We start from the raw sequence: 22,599 nt of genomic DNA on the forward strand, positions 1-22,599 counted from the left end.
CACAAATCAGAAGGGACACAAATCACATCATCATATAAAGCTTCATAGCCTTCACTGTGATGTTGTGGTTCACCCCCCTCTACCCTTCACTGTGATGTTGTGGTTCACTCCCCTCTATCCTTCACTGTGATGTTGTGGTTCACCCCCCTCTATCCTTCACTGTGATGTTGTGGTTCACTCCCCTCTATCCTTCACTGTGATGTTGTGGTTCACCCCCCTCTATCCTTCACTGTGATGTTGTGGTTCACCCCCCTCTACCCTTCACTGTGATGTTGTGGTTCACCCCCCTCTATCCTTCACTGTGATGTTGTGGTTCACCCCCCTCTATCCTTCACTGTGATGTTGTGGTTCACCCCCCTCTACCCTTCACTGTGATGTTGTGGTTCACCCCCTTCTACCCTTCACTGTGATGTTGTGGTTCACCCCCCTCTATCCTTCACTGTGATGTTGTGGTTCACCCCCCTCTATCCTTCACTGTGACGTTGTGGTTCACCCTCCTCTATCCTTCACTGTGACCTTGTGGTTCACCCCCCTCTATCCTTCACTGTGACCTTGTGGTTCACCCCCCTCTATCCTTCACTGTGACCTTGTGGTTCACCCCCCTCTATCCTTCACTGTGACCTTGTGGTTCACTCCCCTCTATCCTTCACTGTGACCTTGTGGTTCACCCCCCTCTATCCTTCACTGTGACCTTGTGGTTCACTCCCCTCTATCCTTCACTGTGACCTTGTGGTTCACTCCCCTCTATCCTTCACTGTGACCTTGTGGTTCACTCCCCTCTATCCTTCACTGAGACCTTGTGGTTCACCCCCCTCTATCCTTCACTGTGACCTTGTGGTTCACCCCCCTCTATCCTTCACTGTGACCTTGTGGTTCACCCTCCTCTATCCTTCACTGTGACCTTGTGGTTCACTCCCCTCTACCCTTCACTGTGACCTTGTGGTTCACCCCCCTCTACCCTTCACTGTAACGTTGTGGTTCACCCCCTCTACCCTTCACTGTGATGTTGTGGTTCACTCCCCTCTATCCTTCACTGTGATGTTGTGGTTCACCCCCCTCTATCCTTCACTGTGATGTTGTGGTTCACCCCCCTCTACCCTTCACTGTGATGTTGTGGTTCACCCCCCTCTATCCTTCACTGTGATGTTGTGGTTCACCCCCCTCTATCCTTCACTGTGATGTTGTGGTTCACCCCCCTCTACCCTTCACTGTGATGTTGTGGTTCACCCCCTTCTACCCTTCACTGTGATGTTGTGGTTCACCCCCCTCTATCCTTCACTGTGATGTTGTGGTTCACCCCCCTCTATCCTTCACTGTGACCTTGTGGTTCACCCCCCTCTATCCTTCACTGTGACCTTGTGGTTCACTCCCCTCTATCCTTCACTGTGACCTTGTGGTTCACCCCCCTCTATCCTTCACTGTGACCTTGTGGTTCACTCCCCTCTATCCTTCACTGTGACCTTGTGGTTCACTCCCCTCTATCCTTCACTGTGACCTTGTGGTTCACTCCCCTCTATCCTTCACTGAGACCTTGTGGTTCACCCCCCTCTATCCTTCACTGTGACCTTGTGGTTCACCCCCCTCTATCCTTCACTGTGACCTTGTGGTTCACCCTCCTCTATCCTTCACTGTGACCTTGTGGTTCACTCCCCTCTACCCTTCACTGTGACCTTGTGGTTCACCCCCCTCTACCCTTCACTGTAACGTTGTGGTTCACCCCCTCTACCCTTCACTGTGATGTTGTGGTTCACCCTCCTCTATCCTTCACTGTGATGTTGTGGTTCACCCCCCCTCTACCCTTCACTGTAACTGCATGGGCACACAGGACATGGCCAATAACTGGCATAAATTCCACTGCCACGCAGCCACTTGTGTCCTCTATTCCCAGCCTAGGGGCAGACACTGGGCAGCCTCTCTAATCTGCATTGTCTACCACACAAATCCACTCCCCACTGGGCCCCAGTAAATAATAACTGTATATGAATCCAGTCTCCACTGGGCCCCAGTAAGTAATAACTGTATATGAATCCAGTCTCCACTGGGCCCCAGTAAATAATAACTGTATATGAATCCAGTCTCCACTGGGCCCCAGTAAGTAATAACTGTATATGAATCCAGTCTCCCCTGGGCCCCAGTAAATAATAACTGTATATGAATCCAGTCTCCCCTGGGCCCCAGTAAGTAATAACTGTATATGAATCCAGTCTCCACTGGGCCCCAGTAAGTAATAACTGTATATGAATCCACTCCCCACTGGGCCCCAGTAAATAATAACTGTATATGAATCCAGTCTCCACTGGGCCCCAGTAAATAATAACTGTATATGAATCCAGTCTCCACTGGGCCCCAGTAAGTAATAACTGTATATGAATCCAGTCTCCCCTGGGCCCCAGTAAGTAAAAACTGTATATGAATCCAGTCTCCACTGGGCCCCAGTAAATAATAACTGTATATGCATCCAGTCTCCACTGGGCCCCAGTAAATAATAACTGTATATGAATCCAGTCTCCACTGGGCCCCAGTAAATAATAACTGTATATGCATTGTCCTGTTCACCCAGTTTCTTAATCCCTGTAAACAGTCTAGACAGTGGAACCTCTTTAACATATGGACCCCCATATGCCCTCCTGCCTCACTACTAGGCTGCTAGCTGGGGTTTGTTCACCCACCAAGGCACCACTCCAGGGCTCCTTTCTAATCAAATCTAAAGAGATCGAGCCAGGGCTTTTCACGCCAGCCCGCTGAAGTCCAATTGAAACAGTCTGTTCAATACAATTTGGACCCTGAGGAAGTGGGCACGTCGGAGAGACTTAATGGTCATCAAAATGTAAATGCCTTCCATGGGGGGATGAAGCCTGTGTGAGAGGAAGGAGTCATACTGGTTTGAGGGGGAAGGAACTAGCCTTACCCATAAAAATACATGGGTCACGGACTGTCTGAAACTCAAACATTGTGGGTTGACTGTACGTGTGTGTCTGTTGTGGTTGCTGATGCATCCTCAGTAGCATCCAGCTAACAAACTCATGGATGGCTGATGACTGCATCTCCCTAATGGCGCCCTGGAGGCAGGCAGTGTGTGTGTGTGTGTGTGTGTGTGTGTGTGTGTGTGTGTGTGTGTGTGTGTGTGTTGTTTTCCCAGCTCCTGGATGAGAGAAAGCGATGACAGCGAGAGCAGCGGGCGGGATAAATTGAGCCACACAGCCACTCATAGGTGACCTTACCTCAGCACTGTCCAATGAGAAGGCCCCTGAGACTGTGCTCTGCATCATAGGGGGAGGAGGGAAAAGCTCAGCCAGCTGCTACACAACAAGAAAGAGGGAGCTTTTATCTCCATGTCCTGCTGTTCATCTAACACACACTATTGTTAGCCTCTACAGATGATTTGACCTTTTCCTACAGATTATTATCCCTTCAAGCACTGGCCTTTATCAGCCTCATCTCTCCCATCTTTGTCCCATTCCTCTTATCTGTCCTCTCCTTTATTAGCCTAGGATCTGGTCATAGGTTAGATTGGAGGACTGCAGCGTGCCGCCCGGTCCGCCCAGTGAGGGGGGTCCAGGTGGTTAACCCACTGTGGGGAGCTGTTGTAATACTGATCCACTGAACACAGTGAGGCTCTGGTTTGTTTCACACCAGGTTACACTAAAGGAGGGATTCCACAGCGAGGTAGACACACAGGTTGACACACACACACGTTGCTGAAGAGATCTGATAGCATGGAGACATGAAGCACCATGTGAACTGTAGACTACATAACATGTGTAAACAACAACCTCCAGAGATCAGGTTACCTGCCTGCTAGGGCTGGGAAATGCCAGGGACCTCACGATACCATATTATCACCATACTTTGGTGGATATGTTATGCGATTCTCATGATTCTATATGTATTGCGATTTGATACTGATTTGATACTGTGATTTTTTATTGCGATTTCGATGTTGCTCACCATATGTCTGCTGCAGAGGGACGAGGGGGAGACATGAGAACTGCTTTTGATCAGTCGGGGAAATAAAAGTGCTGAAAACATGTCTTACTATTTAAAAAGAAGATGAGAACAAACTATGAAACTATGAAGGAAACATACTGGAGTTTTAGTGCAGGTACAGCCAAGTAGCGCAAAAATAACATTGTCAAAACAGTACAATATTTTGTCAGAAGTAATATCCCGATATACAGGTGAATGAAGGTGAAAGCTATAATCCCTTATTGATTTCACCAGTTAAATCCACTTCAATCAGTGATTTTTAAGCCTTGGGACAATTGAGACACAGATTGTGTGTGTGTGTGCCATTCAGAAGGTGAATGGGCAAGACAAAAGATTTAAGTGGTTTGGAGGTAGGTGCCAGGTGCACCGGTTTGTGTCAAGAACTGCAACGCTGCTGGGGTTTTCCACGCTCAACAGTTTCCCGTGTGTATCAAGTATGGTTCACCACTCAAAGGACATCCAGCCAACTTGACACAACTGTGGAAAGCATTGGAGTCAACATTGGCCAGCATCCCTGTGGAACGCTTTCGACACCTTGTAGAGTCCAGGCCCTGAGGAACTGAGGCAGTTATGAAGGGAAAAGGGGTGTTCCTAATGTTTTGTACACTCAGGGGTAGTGGGGAGGCCAGAGATCATGTTCCCTGTCTGCCTGGTGGGGAGGCCAGAGATCATGCTCCCTGTCTGCCTGGTGGGGAGGCCAGAGATCATGCTCCCTGTCTGCCTGGTGGGGAGGCCAGAGATCATGTTCCCTGTCTGCCTGGTGGGGAGGCCAGAGATCATGTTCCCTGTCTGCCTGGTGGGGAGGCCAGAGATCATGTTCCCTGTCTGCCTGGTGGGGAGGCCAGAGATCATGTTCCCTGTCTGCCTGGTGGGGAGGCCAGAGATCATGTTCCCCGTCTGCCTGGTGGGGAGGCCAGAGATCATGTTCCCCGTCTGCCTGGTGGGGAGGCCAGAGATCATGTTCCCTGTCTGCCTGGTGGGGAGGCCAAAGATCATGTTCCTTGTCTGCCTGGTGGGGAGGCCAGAGATCATGTTCCCTGTCTGCCTGGTGGGGAGGCCAGAGATCATGTTCCCTGCCTGGTGGGGAGGCCAGAGATCATGTTACCTGCCTGTCTGGTGAGGAGCATAAATGTCCCTGAAGGAATCTCAGCATGTGTCAAAAGCATGTTAGCATCAACCATGTCACAAACAGGACCTTTGCTTCGTGGTAACAATCATCTCTAGCGACCTCAATGCATAGACTGAGGTAGGAAACACGGTCAAAGTCCACAAAGTCCTGTCCTTACAGATGATGGCATCCTGATGATTCATTGATTGATCATTCTAAAGAGTAGCCATGTTTCTGTATGACAAAGACCATGATGCTGACGAACTGAGAACATTACTGAACCAGCCACTTGGTGCCAACAGAACAATGCAAAACTGGTCAGCAAAAATAAAAAAACTATTATTTTACTGGGAAACAGAACATTGTGTCAGTTCTTTCCTCACCTCAGCAGTCAGAATGTGGGGGAGAGCAGTGTGATGTAGTGCTGTACTGCTGTCTGGGGATGGATGTGATTTAGCAGGAACAAATGCAGCAGAATACAGAGATCAGGGTTTGCGGAGTCTGAAATGACACATTTTACATTTACATTTTAGTCATTTAGCAGACGCTCTCATCAAGAGAGATTGAGGTTAAGTGCCTTGCTCAAGGGCACATTGATAGATTTTCCACCTCGTCTGCTCCGGGATTTGAACCAGCAACCTTTCAGTTACTGGCCCAACACTCTTAACAGCTAGGCTACCTGCCTGCCGCCGCCGACACCCTATTCATTATATAGTGCTCTATGTTTGACCAGTGTCCCTGATCAAACGTAGTGCACTAATATGGAGAAAATAGGGTGTCTGTGACATCAGCATCATTCAGCAGTACAACTCTGTAAAACCTGCACACACACACACACACCATGGTTGCATAACGGACTAAAAACCCTTTAAAAGGCACCCCCCACTTATTATTACAGCCAGGACATCAGTCAGCCAGGACATCAGTCAGCCAGGACATCAGTCAGCCAGGACATCAGTCAGCCAGGACATCAGTCAGCCAGGACATCAGTCAGCCAGGACATCAGTCAGCCAGGACATCAGTCAGCCAGGACATCAGTCAGCCATCACAGGCATTACATAACTGCTATTTTGTTCGGTGTGCAATCTCATCCTCTTTTCCTCTCCCTCACAGCCCCATCTCTCCCTCACAGCCCCATCTCGCCCTCACAGCCCCATCTCGCCCTCACAGCCCCATCTCTCCCTCACTCTTCCTCCCGTATCGCTCTCTCTGGATCACTGTTTCTTTCTGTCTCTCTTCCCTCTCCCTCATTTCCTTTCTGTTTCTCTCCACCTCCCTCCATCACTCTCTCTCTCCCTAGATATCAGTCATTCTGTCAGGAGTGACAGTTGTCCTGGCTGGGTTTGAAAGATAAAGAAAGTGTGACGTAGCAGTTTTCAGAGTGGATTTGCCATCTGTCAGACAAGTGTTCGGTGAGATGTCATTCAAGGATCCTGAAAACGACAGCCAGGCTCTAATCCCAACCAACCTGATCTACAATCCAACCACATGTTTACAAACATGATGCTGGTTTCTCCATCAGAAGAGCATTTGGTCATCTGACATGTTTAGAGAACTAGAATCTCTGTCAGAATGTTCCAGGCTACTGTGACAGAGCTAGCCTTCTCTAAGATAATTCAAATGTATAATATAATCAGAACACATGCTACAGTGCACACACGGCCAACAACATTTGGTAAACAAAACAAGCATACATGGTAACAACTGGACTTAATAAAACATCCAGGAGAAAAGCAACCGGTCTCAGAACATATGATACAGCCCTAAATCATATCAAAGTGTATAGGTGAAATGGGCCGAACACAACAGGTGTAGACTTTACAGTGAAATGTTTACGTACGAGCCCTTCCCAACCAGTTAGTTTCATGGTATTTCTGGAGTATTGGTGGAGCCCCAGACCAACAGTGGTCCTGACTGATCTTTTTGAAACCAGTCCTCAGCTCCTACTACTGACCATCAAGCCAGGAGAGAAGAACATCCGCTCAACCCACACACTCCAATCAGTACCATTAACCTGGCCAATGCTGATCCAGTGCCAATAGCACTCGAGGACCAAAGAAATCTCCCCCTGCCCAGACCACACTCCGCTTCTCAGTTCCTCCATTCAGGAGGCCCACTCCAGCCAGTTCCGTTGTACCTCTGACAGGACAGGTCCAGGTACTAGAGAGCAAGTCCCGGCGGGTAGCCACCCTCCCCTCACTGTGTCCAGAGGGTACATGTAGGACACACACACAGTCAGTGATGGAGGTGGGATAACCCTTGCCTCAGTCAGTCACACACCCACACACTGCTCACACCCACCGCAAACACCTTTTGTTGTTAACAGCTATGTTACCTCAATGTGTGACACTTTCCGCTTGCTCTTCTTTGCTGCTGGCTCCAACATCAGTGGAAAGTGGGTCAACAACACCTGGCTGTCTGGCAAGTCCTCCCTAACTCCCCACCTCCCTACCCTACCTACCACACAGCACCCATTTATATGCAAATTACCAGAGTCTATACAGTGAATGAGAGAAGCCAGTTGCCATTCTCACCGACAACAACAATACCAGGCCTTCACTACAATACTGCTGGACATTTCATCAGTCAATCAATAGAGTAAAAAAAGCAGTAGCCATGAGTCACGATATGATGACGCCATTATAACAGGACAATGTATTATCAAGGGGGTCGTGAGATAATGCATGTCACTCCTTCTAGTACATAGTGGTAGCCCAACATCTGCCCAGCTGTGTGAGAAGTTTGAAAAGCAGATCGTCGGAGCTTCCCCTCATGTAGTTCTGCATGCAAGTTATTCAAATGATAAGCTACTGATTGTTATCTGAGTGTCATACAGCTGGGCTAAGTGCTTGTTGAAACAGCTCAATAGAGAAATCAATTGTTGATTGACAATCAGGGAACCAAGGCCTATACATTAATTAATTCATTCATTCATACAACATAGCAGCTCTGCCATGATGTAACCATATTAAAATGATACAACACTCCGACACCACAGCAGTAAACAGATTTGAGAGGATTAGAGAGTGCAGAGCAAAACATGTTATGGTGATGTACCGATGTCACCTGTAGCGACGGCTACATGCACCCCTACTGCCTTACCTTCAATGGCGATGACATGTTCTCGAATCTGATTCTGCAGGATGGGCTCTTCCACGCGCTCCAGCAGTTCATATATGGAGTAGATGTTTGGATGGACGGATTCGAACCTCTGGATCTCAGACCGAATGGCAGCCGAGTTTGCAAGGTGCTGCTGATAGTTCATTTTGCGCGTCGTTTTTGTTCTTGCCCTTTCACGACTGGTAACGAGTTGACTGGTCTGGTCAAATGGTGTGGTCCTCAGCACAATATTGTGGGTGAGGCACGCAAAATAATTTGTCGATAGCTAGCTACTTGATTCAAACTGCAAATATGTATTGAAATGAAACAGTAGTTACTTGTCAGTGAGTCCATGTAGCTAGCTGGCTACCCGTGAGTCCAAACAACCGACCCGGGCTCTCCTGATTCGAAATCCTGGAGGAGTGACAGTAGTAGTCGGCTGAGCAACGCTTCCCCATATCCTTGCTCCGTCCCTCACGGAGTGTGGAAGTAAAAACCTTATTCACGAATATTAGCGTGTGTATGAATAGTAGCAATCCAGCAAACAGGTAAGTACTGTACTGCAGTCATGTCATAACTCTCAAACGCTGGAAAGGTTTGAAAACGCTTGCTAAATAGGCCCTTTGGCATTTGCTAACTCTGTAGCTAGCAGAGGCTAACGTCCAAGCCGGGGACAAAACTCTGAATTTCTCAAACCCCTATCATTCTCTCCTTAGACCGACCAATCTGTTTGGAGCTTTTCTTCACAAACATGCAAATAAACCAATGTAGTTATGTACCCAGGCAAACCTGCCAAAAGCAATCTACATAACTAGCTAAATAGTTACTAATCGTGGCTGGATGTGTGTTCTGCGCAGCCAAGTCCTTGTTCGTTGTTTTGTTTAGCGTGCAAAAGCAGGCGCAAAACTCCCCCCACAGTCCGGATTTGGTCCAAACACTGGGCGCATGCAGTTGCCGAAAATTCCAAGACACAATACAAATGTGGCTACTTATTGCGATGAGAGCGATATATATTTTACAGATTGCTCTAGTTGATCGGCAAAACATAGGTGCTTTCCCCTTCCTCTTGGGTAGAAATCCATCCCGTCTGTATCATTGGACGTCATTCCCTGAACGTTTCCTACTGGAAAACGTCTGCTGCAACCCATAGACTTAGATAGACATCGCATCATTGTATCTGTCCTATTATGGCATCTGTGAGAGCACAGGCAGAGCCATTGCGTCCATCTCCATTTCGAAGTAGTTAATTTTCTTATTCTACTACTTCTATGAGTTGGCAAACAAACTGAATGGGTGCATACTGCCACCTGGAGTGTGTTGTTTTAACAGGTATAAAGTCAGCGATTTATTGCCACCTGCATTTATGGATTGTTTTCACGGGGGTATAATTCATCGGCTGATCCCTCCTGGTGACCTGGATTAACACATAGGAAGTCCCACCCAGTTGACTTCTTTAAAATGCTGAAAGTCCTCAATGGCAATGCCCATGGTAAAATAGGCATTTGGGCCCGATAGTTCATTTGGGCACTAGAGTTTTCAATCTATCTCTATGGCGGCAACCATATTACGCATTGGCTGGTTCAGAGGCGTCGCGTTCTTGAATGTACTTATTGCGCAGAGGCTGCGCATCTGTTTCTCGGCATTTGAAGAATGTTCACTCACATGTACAGTATATGCCAATATATAACATTAATTTAGCCATATATATGGAGCTCTAAGGTATTCATATTTCAGAAGAGATACATTTGGCTTGCAAATTAGTGCAATATAGCGTAGCATCTGCCTAAACAAGCAAAGATCATACATGATTACACTAACAACTAAAAAATGTATTGCTATATTTTATTGAATGATTTGAAATGTTAAATATTTACATATTTCCTTTGATTAATTGACTTATTTATACACAACCTCGTTATCAGAAAGATAATACTCCTTAGTTCCACCATAGAAATATTGATCCCATCTATAAAAATCTAGAAACAGTACAGAGACCTTGAGTCGATTGATATCTTAGTTCAATGCCACTCACTCATCCCTGAGGCTGCCTCCTCATTTATATTTACATAGGATATATCCAACATTTCAGATTCCTGACTTGAAAAGTTCAGCGGTCCTCTTCAATCTGTCCAGCCGGCCACTGCTTCCCCATCCACCATTAAGTAATGGACGATGCCAGCTCTCTTCTTCCCACTGCTCAAAGCCTTGATGCAGCATTCATGGTCTGCCACCGTGAAGTGTGTCTCTGTTCCGTCATCCACAAACTCTCCCTATAGCCGACCACAAGAGACGGTACATGAATATCCATAAAGGACTGGGATGACTAAAGTATGGACCAAAACATTAGTGAATCATGTTAAACCAGAACCTTGGCCTATGTATGTATGCAACATACATGGACACAATAACTTCACATTCAATTCCATATGAGGTTGAAAAAGTACCTCGGTCTCCATTTTCTGCCCATTGAACCATACATCCATTGTGTCCTTTTCTGTTGAAACCATACAGTAGTAATTTAGTATATAATTAGTATTGCTTGCATCATATTTTTCACCATAGACTTACAGGACAGAAGCACCATGCAGTGCATTGGAATGATTGCTAGTGATTTACCGGTGTGCATTACACATCCACAAGAGCATCATAACATCACACAGTGCAGAGTTCCCTGCTTTGTTTATTCGTGTCACATGGAGCTTTCTGCTATAGGCTACAAAGGACAGTGTCCCTTCCAATCAGGTTGCTCGCATGGCTTAAAATAGCCAACCCAAAAGTGTTCCCCTAAATAGATTATACTACTCAGAACAGCGCTGACATGCATGTTGCCTTACACACAGCCAACTATGTTTTTATAGACCTTTTAGAATAGACAGTGTAGCTGGAATTGACACTGAAATATTGCTCAATGCTCATAGGAAAGAACATGCTTTTTGTTTTTTGATCCTTACCAAGGACAATCCTGCAGTCAACACCATCCACTTGCAGCACCCACGTCTTAGTGACTTTGGATCTGTTATCTATGAACTTCTGGAGACTCTTGCCATCAATCTCCAAGGTGTACTCGTAGGTAAAGCCACTGATAGCCTCAATGTTTACTGTTGCTTTTGTTTCCATGCCTCCCACTGTGAAGGTCTCCTTTCCAACCAGTTTGAACATCCAATCTCTTCTGAGCACCTCCTGAGGAAGAAAGCAAATCAGACAGCCATAGGCCTTCTGTACATAGCTCTGACTACTCAATAACACCTTAGAGATTTTAAGAAGGAATATGTTTCAGGGCCTACGTACCTGTCCATTGATCCAAACAACCCTCTTCCCTGTCGCCGTGCCGTGTTCAAACTCAATCCTGTAAACCCCATCGCTTAACGCCACCTCCCAGATACCAACAACATCTCCAGCCATCATCTTGACTGACCTTGCAGGGGTATAAAGCCTGTAGGCCTAACTGGAAATGATTATATATGTCCCATCGACGCTATCCTCGTTTCAAACCAAGGTTGTAGTTCAAATCTCATCCTATAGGCAGTTATTAAGCAATGTTAGCCCGTGTGTCCATCAAACTGTCCTGGATCTGCTCTGCCTGCTCAGCAACAAGTGCAAACTGCAATACTGTAAGAGGCTTATTGCTGCAAGACCTCTTTCAATCCAATTACTGCCAGAGGTAATTTGTATGTGAGACTTCTACAGTGAATGACTATACCTTCTTGAGCCAGGCCTAGGTGATGCCTATACCTTCTTTAGACAGTCCTAGGTTAAATAAATCACACACACAATTAGCAAACTAATCAACAAATGAATCACACATGTGTGATCAAACATACAGTATAAAGAAAGCGTCTTTGTTAAGGATCTTTCTAGCGTCTTTTTCAAGCATCTTCGGGTCTTTGAAAAGCGATATAATAATCCCATGGTTATTATTAACATTAGTAATATAAAGAGCCTAGAGTTAAGCAGTTTAGAAGCTTAAATGTAGTTTATAAATCGGCAATAAATATCTATAACACATTGGTTGAATTTGGAGCGTGACAAATAGTGAGTTTATATATGATTGCACTGTTATTGACTGTTACGGTTATTATTGACAGTGCGGTCATTCGTTGGTATATTGACCAAGGTATTCAGACGATCACAGAAGAGCGAGCATGACTCGACCTTCGCATCTCCTGAGCCGGTTGGGGGAGTTGCAGCGATGAGATAAGATCGCAATTGGATATCACGAAATTGTGAAGAAAAAGGGGGTAAAATTACAACAACAAAAACAAATCAAAACTAAGAGCATACTTTATGGCAAAGCCTGCCAGTAGATGGCATAAATCTACCCTGTCTAGTTCCCTCAATACAACTTCCTAACTACTGGCTATTAAAACAACAATAATCAAGTGTTCTTGTAAAAATCTATATGAATACAATTCCACTCCCATCATGAATTTTTATTGACATTATGCTAATAAAATATAAAATAGTTGGGCCTACCATATCTGATTATTTTAACCTTAAACTACATCCATAGCAACTTATGGATATAGACTGCATTGGTAATACATAATAAATGCAGCCACATTATTTCATGAGCAGATATGGTTGTAATAACTATAGTGCTCTATTATGTGTACATGTGTATGGTGGGCCGTGACGAACCTTGCCGTGAGAGCCGCTACTTATGCTGCGTTCAAGTGCTATCCGGTACTAGGAAACTCGGAAATGTTCGACTTTCTGACTGGTTGAACGCGGCACGTCTGTAGCTATAAACAATTAGCAAGTCGGACCTTTCCGAGTTCTCTCGTTCCGACGTGCGCGTGAACGCAGCAAAAATAGTTTCTTTCTTGGTCTTGGGTTGGTCCTCAGAGGGGAGAGAGCGCTTTTGGAATTTGTGGTTACATAGTATTTCGTCGGGTAACTCGATGCGCTGGAAGGGGGAAGGCAGAAGATCCCTCCTTGCCGACAACGCATTGAGACTTCCAGAAATCTCTCATTCTGAAGACGTTAGAAAGAGGAAAATGGCCTCTAAAGTTACAATCGATGGAGTAAGTTTTGTATAGACAGAATATATGGAACCGTTACGTGTAGCCGCCTAGTAAGCAGAGGTTGCACTGTCTACATTAACATAGAAAATGAAATGTATGTCATTTCAGCCGCAGAAACGGAGAAAGGAGTCATTGGACGACTGCCACAATATTTCTTATCATCGGGGAGTTATTGTTTGTCACCAGAATGGAATGGTAAATGGTGCATTTCCATGTAAACTTTCAGCAGGATTATAGCACACAAGTTGACAAGTGTTTGTGTTTACTTTATTGAAACAGCCCAGATTGTGCATTTGTCTTTCTGAACAGTTACGTCATAACCTACTGCGGAACAATTTTTTTCTTCTCAAACAAAGCGTTTTTACGGATAATCACTGATCAGTTATTTCATCTGAAAACTGGACACAACGTCAGAAAGACAGAGGACTACAGGCAATGCCTCTCTCACTAATCTTCTTATAGCCATTGTAGGTTTTTCTTTGACACTGCAAAAATGAAACAGACACTGCATCTCTGTGTGTTATGGCTGTTGCTGGTATGGAGCACAGGGGCCTCTGACAGGAGACCCCTCAAAAGGACAATCTTACGACGAACATCCCTCCAGGGGGGGATTTTTAACAGAACACAAAATGTGCTGAACTCTGACAGTATTGCTCCTTCCGCTGGTGGTATAAATGTATCCCCTATGACGAGCCATGGTGACAGAATGCAGAGAGATGAGAAAGCTGAGCCTCCAAGAAGAGGAAAAGAACCACCAAGCAGAAGGATGATGCCAAGCAGAAGAATACCCCAACAACCAAAGAAACCCATAAACCAGGTTGGCAGTGGCACTGGCACATCTCAAGACAACAGTAAACCAGTGACAGGGGAGGCGGTTCAGCCTCAGTCCACACCAGCCCGCACCGTCCCCGGCAGCGCAGGCTCCCTCAACGTCCTGGCCAGCTTCGCAGGGAAGAACCGGGTCCTGGTCATCTCCGCCCCACATGACTCAGACGGTTACTATCGCCTGATGATGACCCTCCTCAAGTCGGACGTCTACTGCCAGATGGCGGAGCGGCACATGCAGATGATAGTGATGTTCCACCAGGAGGGAGAGCGAGGCGGGAAGGTGCGGCGGGTCAACGCCAAGGGACAGGTGACGGAGGAGCCCCTGGATACGGTCCTCATCCCCAGGCTGATGAACTTCCTGAAGCTGGAGGAGGGAAAGTTTGGCATGGTTCTCCTTAGGAAGACCCTCCAGGTGGAGGAGAGGTACCCGTACCCGGTCAGGCTGGAGGCTATGTACGAGGTGATGGACCAGACCCACATGCGCAAGCTGGAGAAGGCCAGGCAGAGGGGCTTCGTGCAGAGGTGCAAGGCGGCCGGTGTTGAGGGCCAGGTGGTTGAGTCTCAGGGCCAGGGGGTATTGACCACGGGGTCAGAGGTCACAGTGAACTCTACAGTGGACAGGGTGCCAGTGTGGAAAGGGGTGCAGAGACCAGCTCAAGGACCAAAGGCTGTGACAGTTACCACAACCCGACCAACCACAAAACCAACTATGACCACAAAGGCAACCACAATTACAACAAGGCCAACCACAACCACCACAACAAAACCAACAAGAACAAAAAAAAAAAAAACTACAACCACAACAAAACCACCAACAACAACAAAAGCAACCACAACCATAACTACAGCAAAGCCAACCACAACCACCACCAGAAAAACAACCACGACCACAACAAAACCAACAACTACTACAACGACCACAAAAGTAACCACCACAACAAAACCAACAACCACAACAAATACAACCACGACCACCACCACTATAAAACCAACCACCACAACAAAACCAAAAACTACAACAACACGACGAACCACAACCACCACAACAAAACCAAAAACTACAACAACACGACGAACCACAACCACCACAAAACCCACAGTTCCGAAGCCCTTGGACCCCCAGACAACACCGCACTGGGACCTAGAGGTCCCCACCACAGACGAATCCTTCTACATCCCCTCAGAGACCCACAGAAATGGCATAGATGACGTTACAGAATCCCACAGAGACCAATATGAAGAAGACACAACCGACGATAGCAAACATGGCCGACAAGTTGTTACCTCTCCAACTCAGCTCACTAACAACAAACCAACTGAAGGAGGGGAAGAGCTGGGCAGTGAACTTAAGGTTGACTCTGATGCACAGGTGGAAACAGCTTCCCCCAAGAAGAGCAAGGTCAAGCGGCCTGTCAATGCAGAGAGGAAGAAAAAGGCTGATAAATCAGGCAAAAGGAGTAAAGCAGACAAGAAAAGGTTGAAGGCTACTAAAGACAGTGATGGGGGCTTCTATCGTGGCAGGAGACCAGGGAAGAAGGCCGCTATTAACCAGGAGAAAGAAGCAGACAACAAGAGGCCCCCCACAAAACAGCCAAACCTCTTAGTATCCTTTTTTGGTCATTTTGAGAAGAGACGACGTCTACTTGTGAGTATTCTGTTGTATTACATAAATGTATTGATTAAATCTGATATGAAGCAGAAATATTGGTACACTAGAACAGAATATAACTAAATAGAATGGAATAGAAGCGAACAGAATAGAATAGAACTGAATAGAACAGAACAGAACTGAACAGAATAGAACTGAATAGAACAGAACAGAACTGAACAGAATAGAATAGAACTGAATAGAACAGAACTGAACAGAATTGAATAGAACAGAACAGAACTGAACAGAATAGAATAGAACCGAACAGAATAGACACATGATAAAACAGTCACTTTTCTTTCCCTCCCAGGTGATCAGTACTCCAGACGAGGAGAATCCTATGTACACGCAGCAGAGAGATGAGTATCTGGAGCATGTGTGTGAATTGGGCGTCAGAAAAATCTCTCTTATCACCATCTTTGGCTCTCTGACCAATGGCACCATGAAGATGGACCATTACCAGGCTGGTAAGTTAAGTTTTGAACTTTTTGTTGCTAATTTTCAATACTATTTTACTCTGATGACAAGTGTAATACAAGTTTATGGTTACAGAGAAGGATCAGCCTCTGAAAGGCATGAAAGAAGAGGATTTCACAAACCAGCCCCTCATCAGAGCCTTGAGGAATGAGTTGGGACTGATATTTGACGACTACTATATGGTGCTGACTGACTTTGATATGAAAGTGAAGGTTGGTTGGCCTTGTTTCCCTAGAAAGCTTACTGCGGTATAATTACAATGTGTTATTGTATACTGCTACTTAGTATTGTGCATCCTGGATGACCTTCTTATTTTGATGAAATAGCGGTTAACCTTTCGGTCCTATGTCTGAGTGAAAATCCACCATATCGGTTGAGCGCTTCAATAGCTCCATTTTACTGCAGTGAATTGATACAGTATCATCCGTAACACTTTTTCTGCCTAAAGATGGGTGATGTGGTTTTCTGTCCCCATTCACAGCAAGAATATGAGGTGCCCATCGCCATGACGGCTGTGTTTGACTACATAGACACATTCTCTTCTCGCATCAAGGAGATGGAACAGCAGAAGAGGCAAGGAGTGACGTGTAAGACAGAAGACAAATCCAAATCCCTGGAGAACTTCCTCTCACGGTACTAGTGTGCTTTTGTTATTATCTAGGACGATGCAATTGCAATATAAGACTGTGTGACTGCAGTTTCAAGTCAACACAACTGACAAATAAACTCGCCTAAAACTGACACTGACATCCTGTGTGCTCCTGGTCGAACATGTATATGCAAATAAATAAAGAAATGCATTTGTAACCTTTTTGTTCTTCTCAAAGGCTCGTGGAATTTTGTTTTTATATATTTGATGTCATTGTTTGTTCTGTGTTTATATTTCTCTAGGTTCCGCTGGAGACGCAGGCTGTTTGTGATCTCCTCCTCTGACGACGAGGAATGGGCCTATCAGCAGCAGCTCTACGCCCTGACTAGCCAGGCCTGCAATCTGGGTGAGTAGTGATGTCACGCTGTTGTCTCAGGCTGTTTGTGATCTCCTCCTCTGAAGACGAGGAATGGGCCTATCAGCAGCAGCTCTACGCCCTGACTAGCCAGGCCTGCAATCTGGGTGAGTAGTGATGTCACACTGTTGTCTCAGGCCTGTATGTTTTGATGATTTCACTGGGGCCCTTAAGTATTTGTCTTGGCTGCTTCACTCCCTTCTGTGGAGATGTTCAGAATGTGTGGCCACACTTTGGTCAACTAGGGTGACAGGTAGCGTAGCGGTTAAAGTGTTGGGCTGAATGGTTGCTGGTTTGAATACCTGAGCCGACAAGGTAAAAATCTGCCAATGTGCTCTTGAGCAAGGCTCTTAACCCTAATTTACTCCAGGGGTGCTGTACTACTATGGCTGACCCTGTAAAACAACACATTTCACTGTTCCTATCTGGTGTATGTGACAATAAAACATTATCAAAAATGTTTTGCCTGTTACGTTCAAGAGCAGACATATTTCCTGAATAACTCACCAGCTCACTCAGATCCTCAAGCTTATAGCGATAGTGCTGGGAGGGTTATCTCTCAAATACCACTCCTGAAACACACTGTCCTCATCCCTTGTTGTTACTGTCTGTCACTGTTGGTCCAACGAGCCATGCTGTACAAGCATCAGGATATATCTGTTCAGAGTTCAAATGAACTAGTAACATAACTATTAACAGAAGATAATCTCATGGAATGTCAACGTATTTGTAGCTTGCAGAGTCTGTCACAATTAGTTTTAACTGTTGCGAAATATGTAACATACTGCATTAGCTATGCAAACAAACAAAAGGGATTTTTTGGCGTTTAGCTGTAACATGCCTGAATTGTTTAGGTTAGAAAATAGACACCACTCTAAAGCTGGGTTACGATAGAGGTCTCTTGAGACTCGCCAGAATGTTTGGTATTTGGTTTTGAGCCTGTTGTAGACAATGTGGTCAACTACTCATGTTGGTCTCATACTGATGAAAAACAGGGTTCTTAGTTTGGGAGGACAGGCTATTGTTTAGCTGCCAACACAGTCTTTCTGTGGATGACATTAATAGTACTGGGATGAAAGATCTGCAAATTAGAAACATTTGTAATTTGGGGAAAGGAATCTAGCGAGCACAGTGAAACGAATTAAACAAGACCGTTGAGCTTCAGTTGTATGCATGTCTTTAGTACTTCTACTGGGATATGTTTCATGGACTCAGTTTGGCCACATTGCAGAAATTGGGCTCTGTCTCTCTTAGACAGAGCGAGAGGTCATTCTGTGTAGTATAATACTGTACCCTCCATTCTGTGTAGTATAATACTGTACCCTCCATTCTGTGTAGTATAATACTGTACCCTCCATTCTGTGTAGTATAATACTGTACCCTCCATTCTGTATAGTATTATACTGTACCCTCCATTCTGTATAGTATTATACTGTACCCTCCATTCTGTATAGTATTATACTGTACCCTCCATTCTGTGTAGTATTATACTGTACCCTCCATTCTACTACCCTGTATAGTGTTATACTGTACCCACCATTCTACTACCCTGTATAGTGTTATACTTTACCCTCCATTCTACTACCCTGTATAGTGTTATACTGTACCCACCATTCTACTACCCTGTATAGTGTTATACTGTACCCTCCATTCTACTACCCTGTATAGTGTTATACTGTACCCACCATTCTACTACCCTGTATAGTATTATACTGTACCCTCCATTCTACTACCCTGTATAGTGTTATACTGTACCCTCCATTCTACTACCCTGTATAGTATTATACTGTACCCTCCATTCTACTACCCTGTATAGTATTATACTGTACCCTCCATTCTACTACCCTGTATAGTATTATACTGTACCCTCCATTCTACTACCCTGTATAGTGTTATACTGTACCCTCCATTCTACTACCCTGTATAGTATTATACTGTACCCTCCATTCTGTATAGTATTATACTGTACCCTCCATTCTACTACCCTGTATAGTATTATACTGTACCCTCCATTCTAATTCCCTGTATAGTGTTATACTGTACCCTCCATTCTACTACCCTGTATAGTATTATACTGTACCCTCCATTCTACTACCCTGTATAGTATTATACTGTACCCTCCATTCTACTACCCTGTATAGTATTATACTGTACCCTCCATTCTACTACCCTGTATAGTATTATACTGTACCCTCCATTCTACTACCCTGTATAGTATTATACTGTACCCTCCATTCTGTATAGTATTATACTGTACCCTCCATTCTACTACCCTGTATAGTATTATACTGTACCCTCCATTCTAATTCCCTGTATAGTGTTATACTGTACCCTCCATTCTACTACCCTGTATAGTATTATACTGTACCCTCCATTCTACTACCCTGTATAGTATTATACTGTACCCTCCATTCTACTACCCTGTATAGTATTATACTGTACCCTCCATTCTACTACCCTGTATAGTATTATACTGTACCCTCCATTCTACTACCCTGTATAGTATTATACTGTACCCTCCATTCTACTACCCTGTATAGTATTATACTGTACCCTCCATTCTGTATAGTATAATACTGTACCCTCCATTCTACTACCCTGTATAGTGTTATACTGTACCCTCCATTCTACTACCCTGTATAGTATTATACTGTACCCTCCATTCTGTATAGTATTATACTGTACCCTCCATTCTACTACCCTGTATAGTATTATACTGTACCCTCCATTCTGTATAGTATTATACTGTACCCTCCATTCTACTACCCTGTATAGTATTATACTGTACCCTCCATTCTACTTCCCTGAATAGTATTATTTGGGCTCCTTAGTGGCGCAGCGGTTTAAAGCTGTGCATCTCGAGGCGTCACTACAGACACTGGTTCAATTCCAGGCTGTATCACAACCGGCCGTGATTGGGAGTCCGATAGGGCGGCACATAATTGGCCCAGTGTCGTTGGGGTTAGGGTTTGGCCGGGGGTAGGCTGTCATTGTATATAAGAATTTGTTCTGAGCTGACTTGCCTAGTTAAATTAAAACCACTGCTTACACCTATATCCGTACCTTCACATGTACTAGATATCTTTGGGAAGGCGCTAGGGCTTTGTTTGATATTAGGCGTAAGAGGTGCAGTGGTGTAATGTGAAATGACGTGTTTTCACCTGGCTCTACTCAGGCCTGCGCCACTTGTCTGTGCTGAAGCTGATTGGAAAGGACATGGAGGATATGGGCGGGACCCTTGAGCTATACCCAATCAACGGTAAGAAACTGTTCCCATATTGGTGGGAAAATCCTGAATTCTTCTTCTTCCATTCTTCTTCTAAACATTGTTGTTCTTAATGTATGAAATCAATTAAAGTTAACCCCTCAACCCTGCCTGTGTCACAGGGACTGCCACTGTGGAACGTGAGGACGTTTCTCCCTCTCTGGTGCAGGACATCAGGAACTACTTCCAGATCAGCCCAGAGTACTTCTCTATGCTGCTGGTGGGGAAAGACGGCAACGTCAAGTCCTGGTACCCGTCTCCCATGTGGTCCATGTCCATCATATATGACCTGGTTGACTCCATGCAGCTCCGCAGACAGGAGATGGCTATCCAGCAGTCCCTTGGCATGCGCTGTCCTGAGGATGAGTATGGGGGCTACGGTCATGACAGAGACCCGGATGGTTACCACCGTGGATATGGTTACTAAGGATTGAGAATAGGATGTTCCCCTTAGGATGTGTTGGATTTTCTATTGAGGCCTGCTTGTGGCCTTGTCCCATGAACTATATGAAGCCATTGTATGAATGGCTTTTCATGAAAGCTTTTTTTTTGCATTTTGATAACTGTGACGTTGTTTAATAAGAATTGACTTTTCTATAATAGATTATGAAAATGCAGCATACTTTTTCTTCCATATATTTTTGAATATGATTTGTTTCACAGGGAGAATGGAGATTTCAGATTAAAAACATTTGGCCAATTGCCTTTTATGTTGTGCATATATTTGTTATCTTGTATGGAGATATACAGGCCCAAATAAAGGAAACACTGGAGTAAATGAGGGATACAAAGTGTATGAAAGCAGGTGCTTCCACACAGGTGTGGTTCCTGAGTTAATTAAGCAATTAACATCCCATCATGCTTAGAGTCATCAATCAGATGTCACAACTGCTTATACAGAAACCCAGCCTAAAACCCCAAAAAGCAGGCAATGCAGATGTGGAAAAACTCGCCAGAAAGGCAGGAACCTAGGAAGAAACCTAGTGCGAAGCCAGGCTCTGAGGGGTGGCCAGTCCCCTTCTGGCTGGAGATTATAAGAGTACAATTAGGCCAGATTGTTCTTCAACCCCACCACTTTGCCAGAGCAGAGCACCCACACCACCAGAGAGATATCAACAGACCACCAAATATAGCCCACGAAGATCTTCCCCACCACACGAACCCAAGGGGGTGCAAAACCAGACAGGAAGATGACATCAGTCACTCTACCCACTCAAGTCCAGTATACCAAAAAATGCCTGGCACGATGTGATGTACCCCTCTTAGGGACTAGCAAAGCCAGAGACTCAGCCCCAGTAATAGGGTCAGAGGCAGAGAATCCAGTGGAGAGAGGAGAGCCAGCCAGCAGAGACAGCAAGGGGCTTTTCTCACTCCAGTGCCTCACTCCTGGGCCAGACTACACTCAATCACAGGACCTACTGAAGAGATGAGTCTTCAGTAAAGACTTAAAGGTTGAGACCGAGTCTGCATCTTTCACATGGATCGGCAGACCATCCCATAAAAATGGAGCTCTACAGGAGCTAATTCTAGGGACAATTAGGAGGCCTGCGTCTTGTGACTGTACATGTAGGTTTGTACCGCAGGATCAAATCGGAGAGATAGGTAATGCTTTGAAGGTTAGCAGGAAAACCTTGAAATCAGCCAGAGCCTTAACAGAGACCAGCACTGGAGTATATATGATCAAGTGTTTTGGTTCTAGTCAAGATTCTAGAAGACGTATTGATTTTGTTCTTTATCCAGGTAGCCGGAGAGTAGAGCATTTCAGTAGTCTAATCTTGAAGTAACAAAGCATGGATTAGCTGTTCTTTATGATTTTTTGACAATGTTTTGCAATGATAGAAAGATGGAAAAAAGCTGTTTTTAAAATAATGTTGATAAGGGTCCAGAGTAATGCAGAGGTCCTTCACGTTTTATTTTAGATGACTGTACAACCACTGAGATTAATTGTCAGATCAAACAGCAGATCTCTTTGTTTCTTTGGACCTAGATCCAGCATCACTGTTTTGTCTGAGTTTAAAAGTAAAACAATTCATCAAAAATAATAAAATAATTAATAATCTCCTTATGTCTTCCTTATGTCTGAAACACAGGCTTCCAGGGTATGCAATGTTGGGGCTTCACCATGTTTCATTGAAATGTACAGCTGTGTGTCGTCTGCA

The 22,599-nt window shown here is 45.0% G+C and overlaps 2 protein-coding genes across 2 annotated transcripts; one reads left to right on the forward strand and one right to left on the reverse strand.

Moving 5' to 3' along the window:
- Positions 1 to 10,022: 10,022 nt before the first annotated feature.
- LOC116359795 (fas apoptotic inhibitory molecule 1-like) lies at positions 10,023 to 11,805 on the reverse strand. The gene is made up of 4 exons (XM_031813459.1): positions 11,483 to 11,805; positions 11,146 to 11,374; positions 10,639 to 10,688; positions 10,023 to 10,464 (listed from the first exon to the last, which is right to left on the reverse strand). The coding sequence occupies exons 1-4, from the start codon at positions 11,597 to 11,599 to the stop codon at positions 10,315 to 10,317; spliced, it is 546 nt and encodes a 181-aa protein (XP_031669319.1). The 5' UTR covers positions 11,600 to 11,805; the 3' UTR covers positions 10,023 to 10,314.
- Positions 11,806 to 12,997: 1,192 nt separating this feature from the next.
- On the forward strand, positions 12,998 to 21,042 carry LOC116359796 (coiled-coil domain-containing protein 80-like). Its single transcript, XM_031813460.1, has 9 exons — positions 12,998 to 13,218; positions 13,327 to 13,413; positions 13,528 to 15,691; positions 16,005 to 16,161; positions 16,247 to 16,383; positions 16,653 to 16,804; positions 17,063 to 17,166; positions 20,351 to 20,434; positions 20,563 to 21,042. The coding sequence occupies exons 3-9, from the start codon at positions 13,712 to 13,714 to the stop codon at positions 20,865 to 20,867; spliced, it is 2,919 nt and encodes a 972-aa protein (XP_031669320.1). The 5' UTR covers positions 12,998 to 13,218; positions 13,327 to 13,413; positions 13,528 to 13,711; the 3' UTR covers positions 20,868 to 21,042.
- Positions 21,043 to 22,599: the final 1,557 nt, after the last annotated feature.

Source organism: Oncorhynchus kisutch, unplaced genomic scaffold (assembly GCF_002021735.2).
Source record: "Oncorhynchus kisutch isolate 150728-3 unplaced genomic scaffold, Okis_V2 Okis05a-Okis16b_hom, whole genome shotgun sequence".
Taxonomy (NCBI): Eukaryota; Metazoa; Chordata; class Actinopteri; order Salmoniformes; family Salmonidae; genus Oncorhynchus; species Oncorhynchus kisutch.